We start from the raw sequence: 27,055 nt of genomic DNA, 5'->3' as shown, positions 1-27,055 counted from the left end.
TAAGCAACTAGATCAACATGATTCACCGCTTGACAGAAAACAACATAGCATCATATGAAGAAGACATCACACATGAAACACATATTTTTCACGTGGAAACCCAACTAGGAAAAACCATGGTGGGGATGAATACCCACAAGCTTTTTTTTGAACTCTTTAGAAGTTCGCTCTGTTAGGAGCCTTGTCTGGTTAAAGACTGATACAATAGGTTTTTTTAGGAACCGATCCTGTTAGGGATCACCCGGTTAAGGGATGGCTAGAATACCCAGTTAAGGGTTAAACCATGTTAAAGGTTACCTTGTTAGAGGATTTCAAGAACTCAATGGTTTTGATCCACCCTGTTAAAGGATTTACAGCAAGCCGGTTAAGGCTACCCTGTTAAGGGATTTTCAAACTATTGAGGTGGTTAGAGACCAATAGGTATTACAATGATCTGGTAACAGCACTCAATGCCAATGCAGATCCTCTTAAGCTCCTCTTCACCTTCTCCACTTACACTCTGCAGGTATCACTTCTCTCCTCTAGTCTGGCAAGAATCACGTATCTCTTCTCTTGGATACACACACACAACTTTTGCCAACAACCTCAGAAATAATCACAACATCGACCTTATAGGAAAACAGATAGGTCGGTAGCATAAACCCTAAACCCTAAACTTGTTAGGTTAAGGAATTCAAACGGTTCAATCCTTACCGTTGAGCACACTACATAAAATGCAACAGCGACGATCCAATCTCAAGACATTCTCCATCGTTCGTTTTCCATCGATTTCATGGCGGCTGATAACCCATCACACGTTATCACCGTCTACAGACTTCGCACATTCCCGAGGTAGATAGGAACAATATCCTTCATGCAAGATCCTTCACGCACACAAGGCTTACGTGGCAACATGATCTGTTCTTCGTTATGATGCCGACTCATCACACAAAGTCACCGGTTGAGCCACACAGGCTTGAAGCACTTCAACGAGAAACTCTAAAGTTGAGACTACCAACCGGTAGTCATACAACGCTTCCATGTGTTGGTTCCCATAACCATATGCCGGTTCACGTTGAACAAACACACCGCTTCACTTTGGCACAAATGTCGGTTCATAGTGTTATACCGGTTCTCTTCTCTTCATCATATTGACATCAATGACAACACACAATGCCATTATGTCCTCATACCGGTTCACATAATGCCAACAATCTCCCCCTTTGGCATTGATGGCAATATACAAAGATATCTCTCCGCTTCACATCTTCTCCCCATTTTCTGTAGATATCTTCTCCGCTTCACATCTTCTCCCCCTTTGACAACAATGCCAAAGTGGAGGCACAAGTTTCCCTGTTCCATTATGCTTCTCCCCCTAAGGAGTAGCATCTTTCAACACATCAATCCAAAATAAATTTGACTATGCAATACCTAACTAATGTGGAGCATATGCCTTTAGTTTACCTCCTGAAGGGGCAACACCCCTAGTTCACCTCTAAGTACATAAATGTAGCCTTTGGGAGAGGCTTGGTGAATATGTCTGCTAACTGCTCCTTACTGGAAACATGTTCTAGTGCAATCTCTTTGTTCTGAACCTTGTCCCTCAAGAAATGATACTTAAGCTCAAAGTGCTTGGTTCTAGAATGTAAAACCGGATTCTTGGAGATATTAATTGCACTAGTATTGTCACAAAATATACTTACCGGTTCAGATATAGGAACTTTGAAGCCATTTAATACATGCTTCATCCAAATTGTCTGAGTGTAGTTCATGAAAGTTGCAACATACTCTGCTTCTACTGTAGACTAAGAGATACAACTCTACTTCTTACTCATCCATGAGACCAGTCTACCACCGAGAAAGAATGCACCACCAGTTATGCTTTTTCAGTCATCTACATTACCTTCCCAATCAGCATCTGTGTATACTTTTAAGTTGAAATCCTTGTTGTATGGATACCACATTCCATAATCAACAGTTCCCTTCAGATACCTAAGAATCCGCTTGACTGAAACCAAGTGGGATTCTCTTGGGCTTTTCTGGAACCTTGCAGTAATGCCAACTGCATGTGCAATATCTGGTTTGCTATGTGCTACATAATGCAACTTACCAATCATTGATCAGTATTCCTTCTCATCAACCAATGATGAGTCATCCTCCTTGGATAGTTTACAACCGATCACCATCGGTGTACCAACTGGTTTGTTATCTTCCATGCCAAAGGTCTTCAACACCTCTTTGACATACTTGGACTGAGTGATAAAGATTCCATCTTTCATCTGTTGGATCTGCAGTCCAATGAAGAACTTAATCTCCCCTATGAGTGACATCTCAAACTCTTTCTTCATCTCATCTACAAGCTCATGACTCATCTTGTCATCTCCACCAAAGATAATGTCATCAACAAATACCTCACAGATCAGGATCTGATCTCCTTCAGACTTCAAGTAGATATTGCTATCTTCACTTGTTCTCTCAAATCCAATCTTCACAAGATGGGAATGCAAACATTCATACCAAGCTCTAGGTGCTTGCTTTAGACCATATAAGGCTTTATGTAGCCTGCATACCATGTCACTGTCTTCAGATAGGGAAAACCCATCTGGTTTCTCTATATACACCTCCTCTTCAAGTACACCATTTAGGAATGCAGATTTTACATGCATTTGATATACTTTGAAACCTTTAAAAGCTGCATATGCAAGAAGCATATGAGCTCCTTCTAATCTGGCTACAGGAGCAAAGGTTTCTCCATAGTCTTCTCCTTCTTCTTAAGCATATCCTTTGCACACCAATCTGGATTTGTTCCTAATCACTGTGCCATCCTCATTCAGCTTATTTCTAAAAACCCATTTGGTACCAATGACATTTTTATGCTCCAGTCTGGGTACCAAAGACCATGTACCATTTTTCTCTATCTGGTCAAGTTCCTCTTCCATTGCCTTGATCCGGTCTTCATCTTTATGTGCCTCTTTGAATGTTTTAGGCTCAAACTCAGAGATCATACATGAGTTTTCTCTGACCTTTCTTCTTGTAAGGATTCCTGCATCCTTATCTCCTATGATTTGCTTAGGATCATGATTCAGCTTAACATACCGAGGAATGGTCTTGATAGATTCCTCTTGCTTTTCTTCTTCATCCTCATTTCCATCAGTATCAGCATCTACATCTACCGATGTAGGAACACTATTACTAGTACTTGGTTGACTGACAACCGGTTCCTAGAAGGTTACAACCGGTTCATTTACCACTTGCTTGTTGTTGGTTTCCTCAGTTTTCTCAGAGGTTTCATCAACTCTTACATTGATGCTTTCCATAATTCTCTGATTCCTATTAGTGAAACACTTGAGAGCTTTCCTCTTGGTGGAATACCCTAAGAATACTCCCTCATCACATTTCACATCAAATTTTTTCTGGTGTTCACTCCTCTTGATGTAATATTTGCTACCAAATACTCTAAAGTAGCTAACCACAGGTGTCTTACCGGTCCAATACTCATAAGGAGTTTTATCCTTACCTTTCTTGATGAGTACTCGATTCATTGTATAGACTGCAGTGCTCACCGCTTCTCTCCAAAAGGTGTGGGCTACCTTTCCTCGAATCAACATGGTTCTAGCTGCATCAACCACAGTCCAATTATTCCTCACTACTAGGCCATTCTATTATGGAGTCCAGGGGGCAGAGAGTTTCCTCCTGATGCCATGTTCTTCACAGTACATATTGAATTCACTGGAAGTGAATTCCCCTCCTTGATCAGTTCTCAGGCACTTGATCCTTTTACCGCTTTCCTTCTCCACTAATGCTCTGAAAGCTTTGAACTTTACAAAAGCTTCAGACTTATCTTTCAAGAATGTGACCCACATCAGACTTGAGCAGTCATCAGTGAGAATCATGAAGTACCTATCACCCTGCACACTCCTAGTTTTCATAAGACCACACAAATCAGTATGCACAAGATCAAGCAGATTGTCAGCAGTGAAAGATTTACCTTTAAAGGTTGAGGAAGACATTTTCCCTAATTGACACTCTCTGCACAAGATATTATCCGGTTTTCTTAGCACCGACAACCCTCTAACTGCCTTGATCTTACTAGCTTTCACAATGTTATCAATGTTTACATGGCAGAGTCTCCTATGCCATATCCAGCTATCATCAAATCTAGCCATAAGACATGTACTTATATTTGCATTCAGTTGAAATAGGTTACCTTTGGTCTGCATGCCGGTGGCCACCAATTCACCATTCTTTCCTTTGATTCTACACACTCCATTCTTGAATTCTAGAGTGAGACCACTGTCATTCAGCTAGGCAACACTCAGAAGGTTGTGTCTGAGACCATCAACCCAATACACATTGTCAGCACTGCTCTTTCCATTCAGAGAGATGGACCCTCTGCCTTTGACCATGCATGGTGCATCATTACCAAAGCGAACCACACCACCATCATACTCTTCCAGGGATAGAAACTTGCTCCGGTCACCAGTCATCTGGTTAGAGCAGCCACTGTCAATAATCCACTCATTGGAATTATCAAACCGGGAGAAAAGAGCCTTCTTGTCTGACACATCTTCCTTGACAGCAACAAACACAATATCTTCATTTTCTTCATCTTCTGATTCCTCATCTGTGACACCTTCATCAACTGCCACAAAATAGTTTCTCCGGTTTCCTCCTTTGAATTTCTTGACCCTTTCCGGTTTATCCTTGTTTTCGCCATTAGGACAATTCACAGCAATATGTCCTATCCGGTTACAAGAAAAGCATTTCAAAGGAAGCTTACCTCTGTATTTTTCGATTCCCTTAGGAAGTTTCCTGGCAAGAAGAGCTTCAAATGCCATCAGAATCTCCTCATCATCCATTTCTCTACTCTGCCTTGGTTCACCACTGGTGCTAGCTTCTTTTCCTTTTCTGGATGGTACAGCAGAAGCTTTAAAAGCTGATTCAGTCTTTTGAACACTGCCATCAAAACTATTTAGCTCATAGGCTATCAACTTTGCAATGATGGAGTCTAGGGATACCTTAGTCTTGTCTATTGATCTCAGCTCCTGAATAGCAGCAACCCTTATTGCATAGACTGGTAATAAGGATCTCAGGAGTTTGCTTACCATGGTGGAATCTTCCATTTTACCACCTGCACTCTTGATATCTCCAACAACGGTTTTGATTCTTATTCCATATTGTTGAATGGTCTCACCTTCAACCATCTGCATGTCTTCAAACTTCCCTCTAAGGCTTTCTTCCTTAGCTTGTTTTACATGCTCATCACCACCATAGATATTTTCAAGAGTATCCCATACCTCTTTGGGATTTACCTTATCTTGGACATCAATAAAGTCAATGTCAGATAAACTAGTAATTAGGGCTTCCATGACTTTTGCCCATTCTCCTGCATCTCTCTCTTTTGGTCATCGGTGAGAGTACCGGTAGGGGCAACATAGGCATTCTCAACATAGCTCCAGTGTTGAGCACCCATGCTTCTGATGTATATCATCATTCTATCTTTCCATATACTGAAATTTTCTCTATTAAAATTTGGACCTTCCCTCTTCATCATTAGACTGGGATCTTTACCTCAAGCGGTTAAGCTTATAACACAGAGGACCTGGAGGATGCTTTGATAACAATTGATAACACAATGATGAACGGATAGTACCAAACCGGTACTGAGAGGGGGGGAGTGAATCAGTACAAACAAAAACACAATCTTAAACTGGTTTGTCAGCAGACATTGTGCATTGACAGACAAATAGTAACACCGGTCCTTAATCAGAGTACAACCAACAAAACCCAGAACAACTGAGACAAGCATAAACCGGTTAACACTTATCTTCTCATACAATCTAACACTTCATTTCCACTTCACCCTAATGCATGAACAGGTAATCTACCATCAAAGATATACATATAAGCAACTAGATCAACATGATTCACCGCTTGACAAAAAACAACATAGCATCACATGAAGAAGACATCACACATGACACACATATTTTTCACGTGGAAACCCAACTAGGAAAAACCACGATGGGGATGAATACCCACAAGCTTGTTTTTGAACTCTTTAGAAGTTCACTTTGTTAGGAGCCTTGTCCGCTTAAAGACTGTTACAATAGGTTCTGTTAGGAACTGATCCTATTAGGGATCACCCGGTTAAGGGATGGCTAGAATACCCGATTAAGGGTTAAACCTTGTTAAAGGTTACCTTGTTAGAGGATTTCAAGAACTCAATGGTTTTGAGTCACCCATTTAAAGGATTTACATAAAGTCGGTTAAGGCTACCCTGTTAAGGGATTTTCCAACTATTGAGGTGGTTAGAGATCAATAGGTATTACAATGATCCGGTAACAACACTCAATGCCAATGCAGATCCTCTTAAGCTCCTCTTCACCTTCTGCACTTACACTCTGCAGGTATCACTTCTCTCCTCTGGCCTGGCATGAATCACGTATCTCTTCTCTTGGATACATACACACAACTTTTGCCAACAACCTCAGAAAGAATCACAACATCGACCTTATAGGAAAACAGATAGGTCGGTAGCATAAACCCTTAACCCTAAACCTGTTAGGTTAAGGAATTCAAACGGTTCAATCTTGACCGTTGAGCACACTGCATTAAATGCAACAGTCTTGATCCAATCTCAAGACATTCTCCATCGTTCTTTTTCCACCGATTTCATGACGGCTAATAACCCATCACAGGTTATCACCGTTTATAGACTTCGCACATTCCCGAGGTAGATAGGAACAATCTCCTTCATACAAGATCCTTCAAGCACACAAGGCTTACATGGCAACATGATCTATTCTTCGTTATCATGCTGACTCATCACACAAAGTCACTGGTTGAGCCACATAGGCTTGAAGCACTTCAATCGGAAACACTGAACTTGAGACTACCAACTAGTAGTCATACAACGCTTCCATGTGTCGGTTCCCATAACCATATGCCGGTTCAACTTGAACAAACACACGGCTTCACTTTGGCACAAATGGCGGTTCACAGTGTTATACTGGTTCTCTTCTCTTCATCATATTGACATCAATGACAACACACAATGTCATTATGTCCTCATACCAGTTCACATAATGACAACAATGTCACACTTAGTGAAACCCCGACACCGATTGACTGCATTTCTTCATACCGGTTCACCAACTTCTTTCAATCTACATACCGGTTTACTTACACTTATTGACATCAATGACAACATACACTATCATCATATCAGCATGTCGGTTCATCAAATGCCAATAATCTTGACAGAGGATTCTCTGATTCGGCAAGTTAGGGGATTATTGCATAATAACATGGACGGCAAATATTTTTTGTTGGATAAGAGTGTCTTTAATCAGGAGTTTCCTGTCATACCTGAGGTTAATGTGGTCCAGCAAGTTAATAATTTACTCAATGACAAATCCTGTCAGCTAGATGAGGTGATTACTGAACGTATTGTGTGTTCAATTCAGAATGATCTGACTACTATTTAGAATACCCTTCCAATCTCTGCCTCTAAAAATCCTTTTGAAATCCTGGCTACAGAGGAACTTGGGTCAGATAAGATGACAGGAGTTTTGGCCTCTCCTAAGCCAATTATAGATTCTGTCAAAGCCCAATCTAAGTCTATTGTGTCACCTTCTCTGGGAACCCCGAATTCTGCCAGTAGGTTACAAATTTTCCAAGTTAAGTCTACCCTATCCCCATCAGTTATTTTGCCTAAGAGGATGGGAAGGCCGCCTGGTAGCGTAAAGACCCAACAAGAGATTGATGCGGAGATTCAAGGGACGTTGTCACTTAGTAAAAAAGGGACTTCCAAATCTTCTTAGGCGAAGGCTCAAGGGAAGTGTCAAGCTGCTTCGAGCATAGTTAAGAAAAAAAGAACCCGACTGACTAGCCCGCGGGTTACAAGGTCAGTAGCAGTTAAGAGGAATTTGCAACAATCCTTTGGAGAAAAGATAGTTTCTCCATCCCAAGAGAAGAGGGGAGCTTCGGTCTCCCCTCGAGGACAATGAGGGTTATATCCTGGAATGTTAAGGGTTTAAATCTCAGATGAATTTAATCAATGGTGATATCTTTATGCTTCAGGAAACAAAGTTGTCTTTGGATGCGGCGTGCTTAGTTTTTAGCTCTTGGAAAGGATGAAATTTTGTGTCTTCTCCTACTGTAGGTGCTTTAGGTGGTCTTGCAATTTTATGGAATGAGTATAATATCGATTTGCAGCTTGTTGTCGCCTCGCTGAATTGGATGTTGGTTCTAATTCATAGTAGGTCCTCATGGGTTAAGTTTTGGCTTTTCAATATTTATGGGCCCTTAGGTATTCAAGATAAGTGTGTATTATGGAGTGAGCTCATTAGGGTTTCAGCTCCTTTGAGAAAGGCTTCTTTCTTAATCTTTGGAGGTGATTTTAATGCCATTAGGGATATGGATGAAAAAAGTGGGGGTATATGCCCTAACAAGCGAATTATGGAGGATTTTGGAGCTTTTGTTGACAATATCAACCTTTATGACTATAAAACTCAAAATAGGTCTTTTACCTAGACCAATATGAGAAGGGGTTTCTCTCAAATTGTGGAGAGACTTGACTGGTTCTTGCTTTCTGATAATTGGGTTGATTCGGATATTGATTTCTTTTCTATGGTGTTCCCTAATCCGGGGTCAGATCATTTTCCAATTTCATTGACTATTATGGAGGACAAGGCCCCACAGAAGTCTTCTTTTAAATTTGAACCCATGTGGTTTAGGGACCCTTCCTTTTTGCCTCTTCTACAAAAATGGTGGTGTTTTTCCCCCTTCTATCCTGGTTCCCGCATGTTTCAGATTGCAAAAAAATTATGGTTTCTCAAGCAAAATATTAGAGTTTGGAATGCTTCACATTTTAAGAATATCTTCCTTGAAAAGGCAAGAATCCAGGGTTTAATTGAAGGTTTGAATAATCAAGTGCTTCAATGTGGTATGTTTCCTTCAGTATTTGATGAGCTTAAGGCACTAAAATCACAACTTGAAGAAGTTCTTTCTAGGGAAGAGGTCTATTGGCGATAGAAATCCAGAGAACTTTGGCTCTCTGATGGGGATAGGAACACAATTTTTTTTCATAATTCTACTAAGATAAAAAGGCAGCGTAATAGGATTTCATGTATTTATAAATCTAATGGGGATCTTCTGATAGAGGTGGAAGATATATCTTCAGAAGTTGTGGGTTTCTTTAAATCATTGCTATCTTCAAAAAAAGAGGTTTTTGAGGATGACTTTATTTCCCATGTTCCTCCTTTAGTTTCTGAGATGGATAACAAGATGCTTATGTCTCTATTTTCACTTGAGGAAGTCAAGGTTGTTGTTTTTGCTATGGATCCGGATAAAGCTCCTGGGCCAGATGGTTTTACTCCACTGTTTTTTCAGAAATGTTGGGAGTCTATTGGTAAGGATGTTCTATTGGCCTTGGAAGAAGCAAGAAGGAATAGAAAAATTCTCAAAGATTTAAATAATATTATGATTGCCATTATTCCTAAAATGGAAGTTCCTTAAGACTTTTGCAGATTTTCGTCCTATCTCCCTTTGTAACACTCTATACAAAAATTTTAGAAAAGCAATTTCCATGAGATTGGCCAAAATTTTACCTAGAATAATTTCACCAGAACAAGGAGGTTTTGTCCCCAGGAAGGAAACTGTTGAGGGAGCAATTGTGGCCCATGAGGTCTTGCACTCGTTCCAACTATGGTACTTAAGCTAGATATGATGAAAGCATATGATAGAGTAGAATGGGGTGCTTTACAAAGGGTTTTAATCAAGTTGGGTTTTTCCAGTGCATGGGTGAAATGGATTCATGCATGTGTTTCCTCTGCATGATTCTATGTCTTAATTAATGGTTCCCTTTGTGGTTTCTTCTCTTCATCCAGGGGTTTAAGATAGGGGGACCCCTTCTCCTTTTCTTTTCATCTTGCTGGCTGAAGTTTTTAGTTGGGCTATAAGGGCTGATGTTTGAAATGGGTCTTGGAGAGGGGTTATGATTCCCAATGTGCCTCATCCTATTTCTCATTGTCTTTTTGTAGATGACACTTTGCTTTTTGGTCATGCTTCGTTGGTGGAAGCTAAGGTAATTAAAAACATTATTGATAATTATTCAACCTTCTCTGGTCAGAAAGTAAATGGGGCTAAGTCTAAAATTTTCTTTTTGAATACCTCCCCTTTGGTTCAACAAAGGTTACAAGTTTTTTGAGGCTTTCAAGTGGGGACCCTTCCTTGTAGTTATCTCAAGGTTCCATTTTTTGTGGGTCAGGTAAAATCAGGTTTTTGGGACAAAGTTGTATCTACAGTATCTAAAAGAATTATGTCTTGGAACCATAAATGGTTGACTTTGGCAAGGAAAATCCTTCTCATTAAATCAATATTGAATGTTGTTCCTATATATCTTATGTCAGTCCTAAAAACTCCTAGGGCAGCAATTATTGATCTCCAGTCCACCCTTAGAGCTTTTCTTTGGGATGGTAACAAGGATGGGAAAAGGAATATTCCTCTCTTGGCATGGGAGAGTGTGTGTCAACCTAAAGAACTTGGTGGGACAGGGATTCAGAGTCTTGAGCATCAGAATTTAGCCCTAGGGGCTAAGTTGGTTTGGAAGTTATATGACAAGTCAAATTCTCTATGGGCCAAAATTATGTTTGCAAAATATTTGAACAATGGGCCTAGAAAATGTATTTTTACTATTTCTAATTTGCCTTCAGGTTCCTCTATTTGGAATTTTCTTTGTAAATGTAGAGGGGTCATTTTGCCTCACCTTGCTTGGGTGGTTCATAATGGCCAGCAAGTGAGATCCTGGGAGGAGATGTGGAATGGTTATAGCCCTATGAATGATATAAGGGATTGGTCACCTCTGAGACCTCTCCTTGTTTCTCTCTGGGGTGTGCATGTAGCTGGTTATTTTGAAATTGTGTCAAATGGGCCCCTCAAGATTGCTAAATGGAAATCTATTGATTTTTTGAATGTTGACCAAGCTATTAAGAAGGATTATGATCTTCCTCTAAAATACAGGGTGGTAATTTTCTCAGATCTGGAAGATGAGCTGATTTGGACAAAGAATTCCTCTGGGCAGTATATGGCTAAGGAGGGGTATAATTCACTTAGGCCTTCTATTTCTGCCCCCTCTTGGCCATATAAACTATTTTGGCATGTTGCTTGTCTTCCAAAAGCTGGGACTTTTGCTTGGCTAGCTGTTCAGGATAGGGTTCTCACAGGGTTAAGATTCGATAGATTGGGGATTACTGTGGTTTTTCCTTGTATCTTTTGCAATAATCACCTTGAGTCATCATCCCACCTTTTTTTGCATTGTGATTTTGCTTCAGATTGTTGGTATTGGTTATTTGGGAAGCTAGGCATATCCTCAGTTATTTGTAAGGACTTGAGATCTCAGTTCAGCGCTTGGCCTCTCCTTTTCTCTTCATCCTTCTTTGTGTGCCTCTGGGTTATTGCCCCATCAATTGTTATTTGGAACTTATGGTTAGAAAGAAATAGGCGAATTTTTTGAAAGGAGAGTTCTTCGTGGTTGCAAATTGTGGAGAGGATTGAGTGTTCTATGTCTGAGGTAGCCTTGTCGTATATTTTTAAGAATTTGGATAATCTTATTCCTTTTCTAACTAGGATAGCAAAATTTCTAAGTTTTGGAAAGGTCTGTCAGTAATACCTTCTCAGGGTTGTGTCTCTCAGAAGTATTCTATTGCAAGGAAGAGAAGGGAGGTTGTTTGGAAACCTCCTCCTTCTGGCCTTTTTAAACTTAATTATGATGGTGCTTTGAGAGGTAATCTTGGTCCAGCTGGAACTGGCATGGCTATTTTTGATCATGACGCTATTCTAATCCTTGCAAAGAGTCATGCTTTGGGTGTCAAAACTAACAATTATGCTGAGTTGTATGCTTTATCCTTTGGCTTGGACATGGCTATTAGCCTAGGCATTAAGCGTTTAATCATTGAGGGGGATTCGATGGTTACTTTCCAATGTGTCTTGAAGCAAAAATCACATTGTTGGCATTTACAATATGTTTTGGATCTCATTTTAAAACAGTTAGAGTTCTTCGATTATTATTTGCTTTCTCATAATTTTAGAGAGATCAATAAGGTGGTGGATTTTTTAGCTAATCTTGCTATTGATGCTAATGCTAATCATTTAACTGTTAAAAGGAGGAGTTGCCTTCTTTTGATAGTATGCTCAGATGACTAATCTCTTCATGAACAGGTACCATATATCTCTTGCAAAAGAGGAAGAGATTTGATTTGGTACTTTCCCTTGTGCTTGAAGTATACACTATACGGTAATCATTTATTCCTCATTTCTTGATTATCATTCTTTGATATGCACGGTGGTGCGATACGACATGTCTGTTGTGATCTATTCGAAGTTATTTATCACAGTACTTGTGTTTTGATCATGATTGGGTAAGAATTTCTTACTTGCATCCGATGGGGTGTTTCATGTAATGTTCTTCTGCCACTAGTACCGTGAGAGGTATTATGCTATTATTGTTTCAATTATGAAGATATCTCTTACGAGCTTTAAATTTGTTGATTGCCTTCATTTGTAATCATGAATTGTGTTGGCACTTCTTGCTCACGTTTTTGTCTGCAGATGTCTTTAAAAGGCGACAACATTACTATATTTTGCATAAGGCTTTTTCTGGTTCTTTCTTAGGTGTGCATATGTCGAATGTTTCTTCTCTTTCACGATACAGGGTTATTGTAGAATGCCAAGTTGCAGTCTCAGATGAGGATACGGGAAGTAGTTCTGAGATGCTTGGTAAATTTTTTCATTTGTTTTCTCCTCAAGTGGATTATGAGGTATGTAGGTTGGTGGGGAGTCTTTGGTTGCAGACTGGTTCTAATTTTTCTGGCTCTAAGATTCTATCTCGATTTCTTACTGTTTGTTATGACATTTTGTATGATGAGGTTTTGCTCCAACTCTTGGTTTCAACATTCATACTTCCTTCGATATGCACTTGGGAGCTTGTTAGGTCTGCACTGGATAGCTATCATTTTGAGCTGGGGTCTTTTTACTATGGGGGCTTTCTTCCTCGTTTTGATCTTTTGGATAATGGGTGGTGTGGGGAATTACTATTTCAAATGAGAATGGGTTTAATCTGTGATAGATTGGGAGATACTTTGAAATAATTTGAAAACTTACTAGATTGGGTTCCACCTCAGTTTGTGGATAAGGCTTTGGTTTTGCTTATGACGTTACATTCACTGCTCTCACTTTGTTTTTTGGTTTCAATGCCTCCAAGGTTGGAATTCCCCTTGCAGATTGTCCCTCCTTTGAGAGAGGACAGGGAACCTCCCGATGAGAGCTCAAGCTCTTGGTTTTTGACTTGATTACATTATGCAGGTATCTTTTTGGTTCATATCTCTTTTTGATACAAGTTATATCTCATGAGTTGTTCGAATTTTTTTGGGATCTTGAGAGGATTTGATGCGGCCTGGTTATTCGCTATGAGATTGCTTCTGCAGTTTCAAATTCTGTGGTATCTTGGCCTTATGGGGCTGTGTGGTTATCTCCAATTTTTTTATGGCATCTGGACACATGATATGTACATCTCTAAAGCTATGTAACGGGTGGGTTTAGACCGATCTTGTTGATGGGGTATTTAGGTTATTTTAATTTTTGCTTTTTTGGGCTGCAACCGTAGATTTTCTTGCGGGTTCTTTCCTGCTGGTATGCCCTTTGAACCCGTTGTAAATCAAAAATTGAATATATTAATAAAAAATAGTATAGTGGCATGTCCACTTTTATTGAAAAATAAATAAAATTGGGCAAATCACAACTTTTGACTTGCTGGGTGCAAGATGGGTGTTTAAATTGGGGAAAAGAGCAAACCGACTTGACGGGTTCCATGTATCGCATCAAGTTGGATGCAATCTCTGTATGACTGGGCGAAGTGTTTATCACTCAGTAATGGTATTTAACCGAGTATTACCCTTCAAAGGTCTTATTTCAAATCAATGAAAGTAATAGTGACTTAGATTCAACAGACAGAATGGTACCGTTTCTTACCTATGGCGGTTTCCCACTAGGGAGAACATGATCCTTGAGAAAATCAAACACCTCTGGGTTGGATAGACTTGATTTGAGGCTTCTGATCGGAAGGAGGAGCGGTTTCTCCTTATCATCAGTGACATTTCCATTGTGAGCAATGACGACGAGCGGCTCTTGAGGCTGCCATCTGGAGGCCGAGCTCCAGGCCTCCAACTTCTCAGCGGGAAGGCAGAACTTGTCAAATACCTCTGCGAAATCAAAAATCTTCTGAACGTAATTATGCGCTCCCTACGCTACAACAACTCTGTCATTGGCATTCTCAGTTGGGTTATGGCGTCGACAGATAACGCCATAAGAAATGGTGAGTCCGGTCACAACCAGATTGATCAGCTCCCAGCTCCGCGCTATTGTGGAATGGTTTGCGTACCCCGCCATCGACTGTGGGCTCTGCTAGTGAAGCAGGGGCATGAGGGCCACAGCCAGAGCCAAGAACAGTCATTTCCAGAACTTTCATGGTTTTCACTGTGAAAAAATTTAGACTTGTGTATATCTGATGTTTCCAGAAACCTCTGCTTTGTATATATCAGATGTTTCCAGAAGTTAGCAGGAACTAAAAATAAATAGCTAAAAAATACTGTAATCTGGTTGGATAGCCAAGAAAAATTTCTTTTTTATAAAAAAAATTTGTAGCATCCTTCAATCATAATTGGAAAAAATGATTTATTATTAATTATTAAATATTTTTAATATTGAAACATTATAAAAAAAAGAAAAAAAGAAAAAATTCTCTAATGTCATTGGATAGCTATAAAAGCATTTTTGCATCCAACGGATGCGATAGTTTCCTGCCTTCGACAAAAACTAAAAATAAATAGCATGCAGGCTACAGGAAGCGTTGTAGAAAGAATTATAATACAGGAAGGTCAGTGGAGGATTAAATTATATGGTGCATAGCCAAGGCCGGTGGATATACGGTCAAGTTAGGATACATGATCCAAAATGTGACACAGGCTGATCCAAGTTGGCCATCGACATTATGTTGGCACCCCTCAGTACTCCCAAAAGTAGGGGCATTTCTCTGGTTTGTTTTGCACAAAAGAATTCTCACAATAGAATGGCTACACACCATAGGCATTTGTGGTCCATCAAGATGTCCCTTATGTATAAACGAAGAAGAATCCATCGATCATCTAGTGTTGCTCTGCCCTTTTGTAGCCCAAACCTAGGAATGGATACAGAATGCGTTGAGACGGATTGGCCCATGTCAAAACTGTTACAGTTAATTAATTATAACATGTGGTCGACACAGACCAAAGGAAGTTTCTAGAGTTCCATGTATTCCATGTGCAGAATTGTTGACAGTGTAGACGACTCACCACCGACTATTATAAATGCTACAACGAACTCTTGCTCTATAGTTTTTGTATATTTATTGTTCATTTGGCTATAAATACAATGCTAGAGCCTGGGATTTTCATCGCTCAGTTTTGGAAGTGTTCTGTTTTGTGTATGTGCAGTGCTTTTTTTTTCTCTGTTTTTTCATGGTATCAGAGTCAGGTTCCGATCCTGGGACCTGTGTTTCTTTTCAGTTGCTTCTTGTGTTTGCTTGTGGAGTGTTAGCTCTGCAGCAGTGAAGGAGTTGTTTTGAATTCTCTGAGCAATTTGAGCAGTGAGCTGTTAGTTCTATGTAATATAAGTTTGAATGAAATTTTTGGAGTTGTTACTTGTTATATTGTTGTTGCAGAGAAACTATGTTAGAGCTAAGTGAAGGCCTATGAGTGGATATGCCCTGTTTTTCATGGTTGGTTTCTCTTTATACAGAAGGATGTATAATGCTATGTGGAGATGCGTTGGAAGAGTATGACCTATCACAGTAATAATTGTAAGGTATGCTCGCATAACCTGTGAAGTGTTTATTCAAGCAAGGAAAGTTGAAAATGAAATTGACAATTAGTTGTTAAAGTGAAGAGTTTGATGAAAAGAGCTTGTTTGTTTGGATTATAAGAAGGTCAATATCAAATTTATATTTTTGCATGTGTGTGGGTGTTTATAATTATGGTTGCCTCGGAAAATTCTAATATTGTGGTTAGTGAAAAACTAGATGGTTCTAATTATGCTAATTGGAGATGTGAAATGGAATTGATTTTGCAAATGAAAGGTTTATGGGAGCTAGTGAGAGAAAATAGGCCTACAGATGAAAGTAAACATGAAAAATGGGATAAAATGGATATGAATGCACGAGCTACAATCTTATGGCAAATCAGTCCAGGGGTTAGGCCACATGTTCAAAGTTTGAAAAACACAAAAGAAATATGGAAAACTTTGCAAACAATGTATGAAAGAATTAGCAAGTTAAAAGTGATGGATATTAAAAGACATTTAACTCATTTGAAATTGAAAAAAGGTGATAGTATGAATGATCATATTACTATATTGAACAATTTAAGAAATGAACTTGCAATGATGAAGGTTAAGCATGAAGATTTTGAAATAATAGATTTTTTAATTGAAAGTTTTTCAGATGAGTACAATAATTTCATTCGTACATTAGAACTCACCGGAAATTTTGAGAATGCCAAACTAGAAGAAGTGTATGGTGATTTGTTAAACGAAGAAGATAGGCTTAAAAAGTTCATGGATGATTCTAGTAAGAGTACTCAAGCATTTATGGCCAATAGAAAATATAAGAATTATACTCAAGGTAAATCATATCAAAATCAAAGACCAAATCAAGGGAATCAATATAGAAACAATCAAAGGCAATGGAATCAATCAACGAATTATCAACAGAGAGATTGCTTTCAAAAGAAACAAAATGAATGGAGAAATCACAATAGTAATTATAAAGGAGAAAATGCTATAATATGTTATAATTGTGGACAAGAAGGGCATAAAAGTGATCAATTAATGTCTTAATAAATCATATGGACAAAGGAGATCTAATCAAAGAAGGCAGTCAAATTTTTCTCAAGAAGAGGGTGATCAAAATATAATGACACCTTCTTTGGTTACCCAAGGAAATTCAAGTGATACATGGTGTATTGATTCGGGAGCTAGCCAACATATGACCTATAATAAAAACTTCTTTAACAATTTAGAGGAAAGTAAAGGTGCAAGAATATTCCTTGGTGATGATAGTTCACATGCAATTCAAGGAATAAGTTCAATTTCAATGAAAGGAAATGATGGTAAAAAATGGAAAGTAACAAATGTGAATTTTGTACCAAAGTTAACTAAAAATCTAATCTCAGTGAGTCAAATAACTCAACATGGTTATAAAGTGGAATTTTATTCAAATAAGTGTTTAATCAAGAATATTAATATCGGATATAAAATAGAGGCAAGTGGAGTTGAGAGTGATGGTATATACAAATTTTTAGCATGTGTTGATAAGAAAGCTTATGCTACTATAGGATCCTCCACAAGTGAGTTATGGCATCAAAGATGTGGTCATTTAAATTATCAAAGTTTGTCTATGCTTTCAAAAATGAATATGGTTGATGGACTACCTTGGATAAAGGTAAATACAAATGTGTGTGAAGGATGCATGGCTAGAAAACAACATAGAGATATCTTTGAAAGATCTACATGGAGGGCAAGTAAATCTCTTGAACTTATCCATAGTGATTTATGTGGGCCTATGAATCCAACATCAAAGGGGGAGCTAGATACATCTTAACATTCATTGATAATTTTTTGAGAAAAGTTTGGATTTACTTCCTTAAACAAAAAGATGAAGTATTTAAAAAATTTGAAATGTTTAAAGCATTTGTGGACAATCAAAGTGGGAATAAGATCAAGAGAATAAGAACTAATAAAGGTGGAGATATGTCAACAATAGGTTCAAATATTTTTGTGAGTATCATGGGATCAAGAGAGAAATGACTAATAGATATACTCCCCAACAAAATGGTGTAGCTGAAAGGAAGAATAGGACCTTCTTAGAAATGGCACGTTGTATGCTAAAATCCAAGAATCTTCCTTTGTTTATTGGGTTGAAGCTAGAAATACCGCTTCTCATATTTTAAAAAGATCTTCCACAACTTGTCTACAAAATATCACACCTGAAGAAGCATGGAGTGGAGAAAACCCAAATATCAAGTATTTTATAGTATTTGGATGTGAAGCATTTGCTCATGTGCCAAATGAGATTAGAGAAAAGAAATTTGATAAGAGTGTTAAGTGTATCTTTTTGGGTTATGATGATCAAAGGAAAGGATATAAGTTGAATGATCCTAGTGTGGAGGACGTATTCATAAGTAGGGATGCCAAGTTTAATGAAGGATTTGAAGATATAACAAAGTTCTCCCCTATTCCACAAGTGGCCATAGATAATAACGAATCTTCTAATGATTTTGAAAGCAATGAATGTTCAAAGGAAACTTTTGACACATATGAGGAATCTAGAAGTCGAAAGACCAAGAGTCTTCAAGATATTTATAATAAGACTCATCAAGTTAATTATGCTCTAATGACCATCATAATGAAGACTAATGATCCACAAACATATGATGAGGCTAGAGTAAAACAAGAATGTGAACAAGCTATGCAAAATGAGTATTATTTCTTGATAAAGAATAACACTTGGGAATTGGTGGACTTGCCCAAAGGCAAAATTATGGTCAACAATAAGTGGGTGTATAAAACTAAATTCAAGTTAGATGGTAGCATAAAAAAACACAAGGCAAGATTAGTGGCCAAAGGTTATTCACAGAAAGAGGGAATTTACTTTTTTTTTCCCCAGTAGCAAAGATTGGCACTATCGGGACTATTATAGCATTGGCAACTCATTTTAAGTGGTCTCTTCACCAAATGGACGTCAAAAATGCATTTTTGAATGGTGGAATTGATGAAGAAATCTATATGAATCAACTCCTAAGGATTTGAAAGTCTAGGACAAGAACACATGGTTTGTAAATTAAATAAGTCACTATATGGATTGAAACAAGCTCCAAGGGCTTGATATGCTAAAATTGATGAATATTTCCAAACTCAAGATTTCAATAATAGTCCTCATGATCCAAACTTGTATGTGAAGGAATTTGATGATGGTGGACTACTAGTTATTGTACTATACGTTGATGATCTTATTACTAAAAGGCATAACATGAACCAAATTAGTGACATGAGGTTAAAATTACAAGATGCATTTGAGATGACAGATCTTGGTTTTCTACACTAATTTCTTGGTATTCAAATATGGAAATAAGAAGATGGTATTTATCTCTCTCAAACCAAGTATTCTCTAGATTTTTTAAGACAATTTAAAATGGAAGATTGTAAGAGTGTATCTACTCTTGTTGCTCCGGGATTAAATTGACCAAGGATATGGAAGATGAGGATGGTTATCCTACCTTATACAGGCAATTGGTTGGAAGTTTGGTGTACTTGGCTCATACTCGGCTAGATATTTCTTTTGCAGTAAGTGTGGTTTCAAGATTTTTGAGTTCTCCTAAGCTTCCACATTGGGTTGCAATAAAGAGAATATTGAGATATGTCCAAGGGACTTTGATAATGGGTGTTTATTATTCTTCTGATGGAGATCTACAACTTGTTGGATACTCGGATTCAGATTGGGCAGGATGTGTAGATGATCGTAAATCAACTATAGGTTATGTTGTCTCTCTTGGTTCAGGTCCCATTTCATGGTGGAGTAAGAAACAATCTACTATTGCTCTTTCTACTACAGAGGCTGAATATACTTCAACAAATGAAGTAGCTAAAGAAATCACTTGGCTACGAGCTATTGTATCACTACTCAAGCATTATTAGACAAGACCTTCAGTACTTCATTATGACAATCAAAGTGCCATATTATTGTCCAAGAATTCAATGTTTCATGCACGAACAAAGTATATAGAGGTCTATCATCATTATATCTAACATCTCATCCAACACTAGGTGATTCATCTTCAATATTGTAAATCAGAGGACCAAATTGCTGATATTGTTACCAAGGCATTATGTGAAACTAAGTTTGTATTTTTCGGAAATCTTTTGGGTTAATGAGAAGTCACATGACTCTCTAGTGGTTGTAATTAAAGGGGTATTATAGTGAATTACTACCATTATTAGGTGAATAAGTGATTGTAAATGGGTACCTAACAAGGCTTTAGGCCAAGACCCATTTTTGCTAGAATTATATGTGTGTATTTAGGATAGTTAATATAATTAATTTAGGGGGCATGTTATAGTAAATTAATTATAACATTTGGTCGGCACAAAGCAAAGGAAGTTTCTAGATTTTCATGTATTCCATGTATTCTATGTATTCATGTATTCCATGCGCAGTTTTGTGTATGTGCAGTGCTCTATTTTTCTCTGTTTTTCCAAAAATGATATAGTGAAGTATATTATTGGATGACTAGTAATTAAGAAGAAAGTGTTATGGTCAGGGATATGAATTATCACTCCTTCAATAGTAGTATGGAAAATATAAAAGGAATAAAATCAAAGGATATTCAAAGGAAAAGACAAACAATTAGAAGCAGTGAAGAAAATGATAAAAGATAGTATAGTGGAGGTTGCAATCGCAAAGGTCAAGTTCAAATCTAACACAAATTTTTTAGTATGGGATGAAGGAATTTAGAAAATGTGGCCAAAACTAAAGAGACCAAACATTATTATCGCATAAATAAAGAAAAGCATAAATTTAAATCATTTTGTATGCTCCAAAGTTGAGTAGATGGAAACTAAAATTTGATGGGTCTGTGAAAGGAAACCCCAACAAGCCAAGAGAACATTGTATTACTAGAGATCAGAATGAAGAATGTATCTAGGTTATGTTTAAATGTTTGGGAAACACTACAAATAACAAAGAAGAGATGGAGGCTCTAGTGATGGGATTAAAGTTATGTAAGGTAAAACAAATAAAAAATGTTGACATAGAAGGTGATTAATGACATTAAATTTTTATAATTTATTATGTTTGTAGTTCACAATTTATGGATTCAATTGTGTGAGAGTTTTTTTGCATCAATGTTTTGAATCACACTTTGTGATCCATTATCAGGATGTGAGAGTGCATATGAAGGAGAAATGGTAAGATGCAGACTTAGTCAAACTAAAAAGGAAGGGAGGGGGGGAGAGAAGGAAGGAGGTACATACAATACCCAAAGAGAATTGACCAAACAAGAGAGGGTTATAACCTAGACAATAAACATAAAATAAATAGAGACAAAAGATTGATATAGCACTTCAAAAAAGATAAATGGAAAACTATAATACTAAGCTCTAAATATTAACATAAAGGAAAGAAACAAGTAAAAAGAAATGCAAAGATGTAAATAATAATAATAATAAATAATCCAAAAGGTCCCCTCAATATGTGATCTCTCATCCCAACTCACACCAAGCCAAACTATTCTTTTGCTAACTCTACCCCTCTACCTGCCCTTGCGCAATTTTCCTCAGCTCAAACCAAGATTTAGCACCCGTCCCCTCCAACACCTCTTATGATACCCCCTCCTCACGTGGTGTGCTCACATGCCCACTCCCTTCCAACCTGCATCCTTGCATCTCAACCACCTGTCACATGCAAGCCTCACCCCTCTCCAGCCCAAGTATAACCACTTATTTTCTCATATCATCCTCAACCCCTCCAAACCAACTCGTTTGACCCTCTCCATGTTCATGATTGGGAAAACAAGTTGTTTGTAAACTTTTCTAATTCTTATTTCCTTGTATCATCCTCGACCCCTCCAGACCAGCTCGTTCGACCCTCTGCATGTTCATGATTGGGAAAATAAGGTGGTTGTCAACTTGTCTAATTCTTATTTCCTCATATCATTCTCGACCCCTCCAAACCAACTCGTTCAACCCTCTCCATGTTCATGATTGGGAAAAGAAGCTGGATGTCAACTTGTCCAATTCTTACCTTGTTCCCCTCACCTTTACCTTTCTGAAGCATGGTCTTGACATTTCTCTATCCCCTCGAGTTATCCCTCATGCGGACTTTCTCATCGAAATTGAAAGCATAGTTTGTTCCCTACCCACAAATTCAATTGAAGAAGCTAGACAAGAATGTGTTGTGGCTTTGAGATATGCCAAACCTCCCAAAGCTAATATTCCTAAAGTTGAGCATATGGCCTTCAACCACTTCCTAAGCAATAAAGATGTGGTCATCATCAAAGAAGACAAAGGCAATGTGACTATCATTATGAACAAGCAAGACTATAATGCCAAAATGCTTTGCCTCCTTTCAGATACTAATAAATATAGAATTTTAACTTGCAATCCCTATTCCAGTATCTTAAAAAAGTTCAAATATGCTATCTCAAGCTCCTCCTTCAATGATGCCACCAAGAGACATCTTTTACCCTCCAAAGAAGTGACCCTCTGAATTTATGGTGTTCCAAAAATCTATAAGTTTATACCTCTTCGGCCTATTATCGACACCATAGGCTCCCCTACGTACAAATTAGCTTCTTTTATTGCCAAAATTATTTCTCCTTTTTTCGGTAAATTTGACTCCATCAAAGATTCTTCCCATTTCATTTACTCTGTCAAGGACAATGGCCTTGAGAATAATGACCTCTTGGTGAGCTTCAATGTCATTTCTCTCTTCACCAAAGTTCTTATTCTGGATTCCATTGAGATTGGTAGACAAAAATTGAGTTGTGAAATCTCTTCCTTAGTTGAATTATGCTTAAGATCCACATTTGTCTCGTTCCAAGGCATTCTTTATGAACAAGTCGATGGTGTAGCTATGGGATCCCCCTCTCCCCCATCAAAGCTAACCTTTACATCATGTGATTCAAAGAAATTTTCCTCCTCTCCTTCTCACTCAAACCAAAGTGGTGGAAATGTTATGTGAACGACACTAATTTTTGTTGGTCGCGTGGTCTTGAGAAGTTAGAGGAGTTCCATTTTCACCTCAACAACATAGCGCCTTACATTTCCTTCACCAAGGAGGTTGAATCTAACAACCAGCTACCTTTCCTCGACATTTTTTTGATTAAAAAATCAGATGGTTCCCTTAGTTGTCGGGTCTTTCACAAAGCCACCACCCTTGGCCTCCTCACCTCACCTTTTCCTTCGTGTCCCCCATTTTTTTCCCATTATTTTTTTTTAGTTTTATATGAGCATTATTATCATTAGATCTCCTTTTTGTCCCGCATTTCGTCCCCTTTGTTTTATAATCATGTAATCTTTGTTTGAGCATTATTATTATTTTTAAATGCCTTATTTTTTTTATTAATTTTCTCTTGTATCTTAGTCATTTTTCTTTAGATCTCTCTCTTGTGTGTTAGCTTATTGCTAGCCTTTTTATTTTTTGTTACTGTCTTTTATTTTATAGTTCTTGGTCTCTTTTGTATAATTACTTTGATATCTCTATTATAATTTCTCCTTGTAGTATTTTTCTTTTTATGTTTTGTTACTTTCTTTCATTTTATAGTTCTTGGTCTCTTTTTTATAATTATTTTGATCTCTTTATTATAATTTCTCTTTGAAGCATTGTTCTTTTCCTTGCTGTTATCTTTACTTTTCCTACAAGTAATATCCAGGGACATACCAATTATATCGACATGGAATGCCATGAGTGAGACAAGTATCCAGGGACATACACGAATCATATTTGAAAGTATCTAATTGACTTGTATGGGATTATGTGAAAAGTGCTTAAATCAATCGATCAATATGGTAATAAAGGATTATCGAACTATAAATCCTATAAAGATGAGAATAGCACAGTGAAAGGACAAGTAAAATCCGATAAAATCTTTACATTGAGATAGTCAGGTACATATGGTCAGGCCGAACTAGTAGAACACGATAGCTTGTTAAATCTCTGAGCTAGCCATTGTGAAAATTTGATATCTTTATAATATTATAGATACCTTTGTAATTTTATAATTTTTTTATAACCTATATAAGTTTCCGTATTGAAGGTCCACCCTGTAGTTAGCTACCATGCTTCTACTTATTAGTTGTACTCTGCTGGTGACATTCATATCTTTAACAGAGGCTGCTTAATTTCGACTGTGCAATCTTCAATGCTGTTGGTACATCCATCTTCAACTACATCTTCTAATGGCTTTGTTTCTTCATTATCGTTTGCTTTTCCCCAAAGAGCAATGTAAAGTCCTGCAATTGTCAAAACTCCTCCTACCACGCTGCAAAACAGATAAAAGCATGGGTGACTAAAACATATTATATAGGCTGATCGCTCTTTACGAGAGAAAAATGTATGCGCAAGAAATCATCTAACCTTCCCACAGGAAGGTTTACATGAAAGATCGTCAGCTCCAATACTGCAACTAAAATTGCAGATAATGGATTGAAGAGTGCTGGAAAGACGGGTCCTCTTTGCTTGATGCTGTAGGTTTGCACAAAGAATGCAAAGACTGAACCCAATAGTGCCTGCATCAAAAGACTCTTAATGTTAAAAACATTTGTAAGTTTTTGGCATGTAGAGCGCTTTTATTAATACTTACCGAGTATACAATGCTGAAAAGGTCCACGTCCCAGTTTATTTTCCAGGAAGAGATGTGTGGCTCAAATATTAAGGCCATTAATGTGCTCTGCAGTGTGGCTACTAAGAATACCAATGCTAGGAATGATTTTTGAGCGCGATACTTATTCAAAACTGGGACCTGTGTTCAGGAAACATTGATCAATTTTCCGTTCATTAACATATGATTATTGATATTTTTGTAACGTTGAAATGGATTGAAGGAGACAATGAACACCTGAAAAGTAAGGTATGCGGACAAAAAAAGCAAGCAAACGAACAAGGACGCTGCACCCAGAAACCATGTACTCAGTTTTAGGAGAAGCGTCTTAGTAAGAGCAATCGTAGAGCCTTTGTATAATGTCATAATCATAGCCCCTCCCACACATATAACAGTCCCTATAATTTTTGCTTGTCCACGCTTAGTTCTGATATCAACTTTCTCGTATCTGAAAAGTCCGAATGAATAAAAAAATCAAATTCCTGATTATTTCAATGATGAATTATTTAATGTATTGGAATTAAGGTGTCTTAATTTTAGAGTCTAAATATGTTTGTTTTGTTTTTTTTTTATCTATTTTGAAAGTCTTAAATTTTAGGGAATTAGTGTCATAGATTGCTATGCTGAATCTGTTAAATTTTTATTATGACTAATGTATTATAGGGGAAAGAATCCAGTACTTGAGCATATTTCAATTGTTGTGATATTAGTTGTTATTTAATGTCCAATTTTTTTGACAACATTGCACCAAAAGTTGTGACTTGAAAGTTGTTATTGATATGATGACTACCCATAATTGAATGAAATGTATCATTAGTTGTAAAAAGCAACCAGTCATGTGATGCCACATCAGCTGCACAAGTATAGGGACCTTTTTGCAGGACTATTGGTCTCACTCTTTTTTTGGACACCTTGACTAAAAACATGCTAATGTGGCACCATATTAGATGATATGACCCTTAAACCTTAGTTATATGTAAGGGACTTGCCAAAATTAGGGTGTACAATTATTGGGTCTTCTCCCCTAAATGCCTTACACGAAAATAAAAATAAAATGGAAGATGAAACCTATGTGTTACTACATATTATACTATATATATACTGATGAATGAAACCTGTGTTCGGAAAGAAAAATATAGACTCACAAGTTTCTCTATTAAGTTTATGATCTAATGCAAATGCAACATTCATAGATTAATGATATTTTCTGGATCAATGTCTTCCAGCAGATGCACTGACAAGCTATACACAAGTACTAGAACTAAATATGATCCAAAACTTATTAGGTTTAAATCAATACCTAAAAGCAATGGCCATCACAGATGTGACAATAGGAAGAAGGTTTGTGATTGCAGCTGTAAAGGTAGCCGAAGTGTATGCCAAGCCGATGAAAAATAGATTCTGGCTCATAGTAATCCTACAATACTACTACAGCTGTTAGTCCCCTTATACGATCGCCAAATGATCAAATCAAGCAAAATTCGAAGCTAATTAGTATATGTAGAGTAGAATTTCTTACTTACCCAGAAAGAGCAAGAAGAAAGATCTGCCAGAAAATAGTACAAGTCAGCGGGGGACGGTCGTTTCTGCACAGTGCATGAATATACATATGGCTTGGAAATCTTAATATTATATCATTATGCTGCATCAACGTAAACTTTTCTAGCATTCACCTAAATCTTTTTATATGTATTGCCATGGCTACAAAGACTTAAAAATTTAACTCAGATCTGGCTTTTCCGTGCTTGTACTGAGTAAAATAAATATACCTTTCTAAAAAATAAGCAATAGGAGCCATTCCAAGTGTAGCAACAGCTTGTCTATAAGCTACATATACGAAACGGTTCATCCCATTGTCAAAAGCAATTCTAACTATGATATACATGCCTGCAATTCCAGCCTGAACTAAAATTTGACCTACATAGAGTTTGTATTCTACCATCATTCTGATCTGTGAACAGAGAAGACTACAAGAACAATTCAAAGCAAGCAAAACGAAATTGTTAGTAGATTGAATTATTCGAACAGCAATAGCAGTTTGTATTCTACCTATCAAATGAGTTATTGTTCCCTTTGACTGAAGAACTCAGCTACCATTTTTTTTAGTTGGAAATGGTTAGGTGGCTGGGGCCGCAGTCAGTTACATAATTATAACTTGTTTTATTATCTGTACAGATCTGAAGATAACAAAGATGTGGTTGATTTCCACCGCACCCTGGCATCATTCGCTCCTATCCTCTTATCTTCAAGTTCTGCTGCCTTGTTTTAATATCTGTATTTCCTGTACTGAAGAAACTGATTTCTCGAAAGTGGCACAGATTTTCTGCAATTCCACTTTATATTTGTATTAAAAAAGTCATGGATTCTTCCTACTAGTATTTCTAATATAGACCTGTCATCTCTCAACTGCTGCAAAAAAAACAGCTTTTAGACATAGGCTCTTTACGGAGCAGATCCAGAAAAAGTTGGCATTCACATGTGTTTGCACGCTTTCTATGGAATATAGGTGTCTAAAGTCACGAAAAATAGTGGACGTGGCATTCACATCAATGTATAAAGGGTCATACTGTAAAGTTTAATATGAATTGATCTCTAAAGTCCAGGAAAAA

General features: G+C 37.5%; 1 protein-coding gene across 1 annotated transcript; it reads right to left on the bottom strand.

Annotated features, from left to right (window-relative positions):
- Positions 1-23,691: 23,691 nt before the first annotated feature.
- On the bottom strand, positions 23,692-26,446 carry LOC131054828 (WAT1-related protein At5g07050). Its single transcript, XM_057989440.2, has 7 exons — positions 26,216-26,446; positions 25,970-26,032; positions 25,747-25,863; positions 24,684-24,894; positions 24,429-24,587; positions 24,203-24,354; positions 23,692-24,107 (listed from the first exon to the last, which is right to left on the bottom strand). Exons 1-7 carry the CDS (start codon positions 26,389-26,391, stop codon positions 23,942-23,944), a joined length of 1,044 nt encoding a protein of 347 aa, XP_057845423.2. The 5' UTR covers positions 26,392-26,446; the 3' UTR covers positions 23,692-23,941.
- Between the last annotated feature and the right edge of the window lie 609 nt (positions 26,447-27,055).

This window comes from Cryptomeria japonica, chromosome 6 (assembly GCF_030272615.1).
Source record: "Cryptomeria japonica chromosome 6, Sugi_1.0, whole genome shotgun sequence".
NCBI classification, from domain to species: Eukaryota; Viridiplantae; Streptophyta; class Pinopsida; order Cupressales; family Cupressaceae; genus Cryptomeria; species Cryptomeria japonica.
The sequence above is the reverse complement of the archived record's forward strand: the minus strand, read 5'-3'. Positions and strand labels throughout refer to the sequence as shown.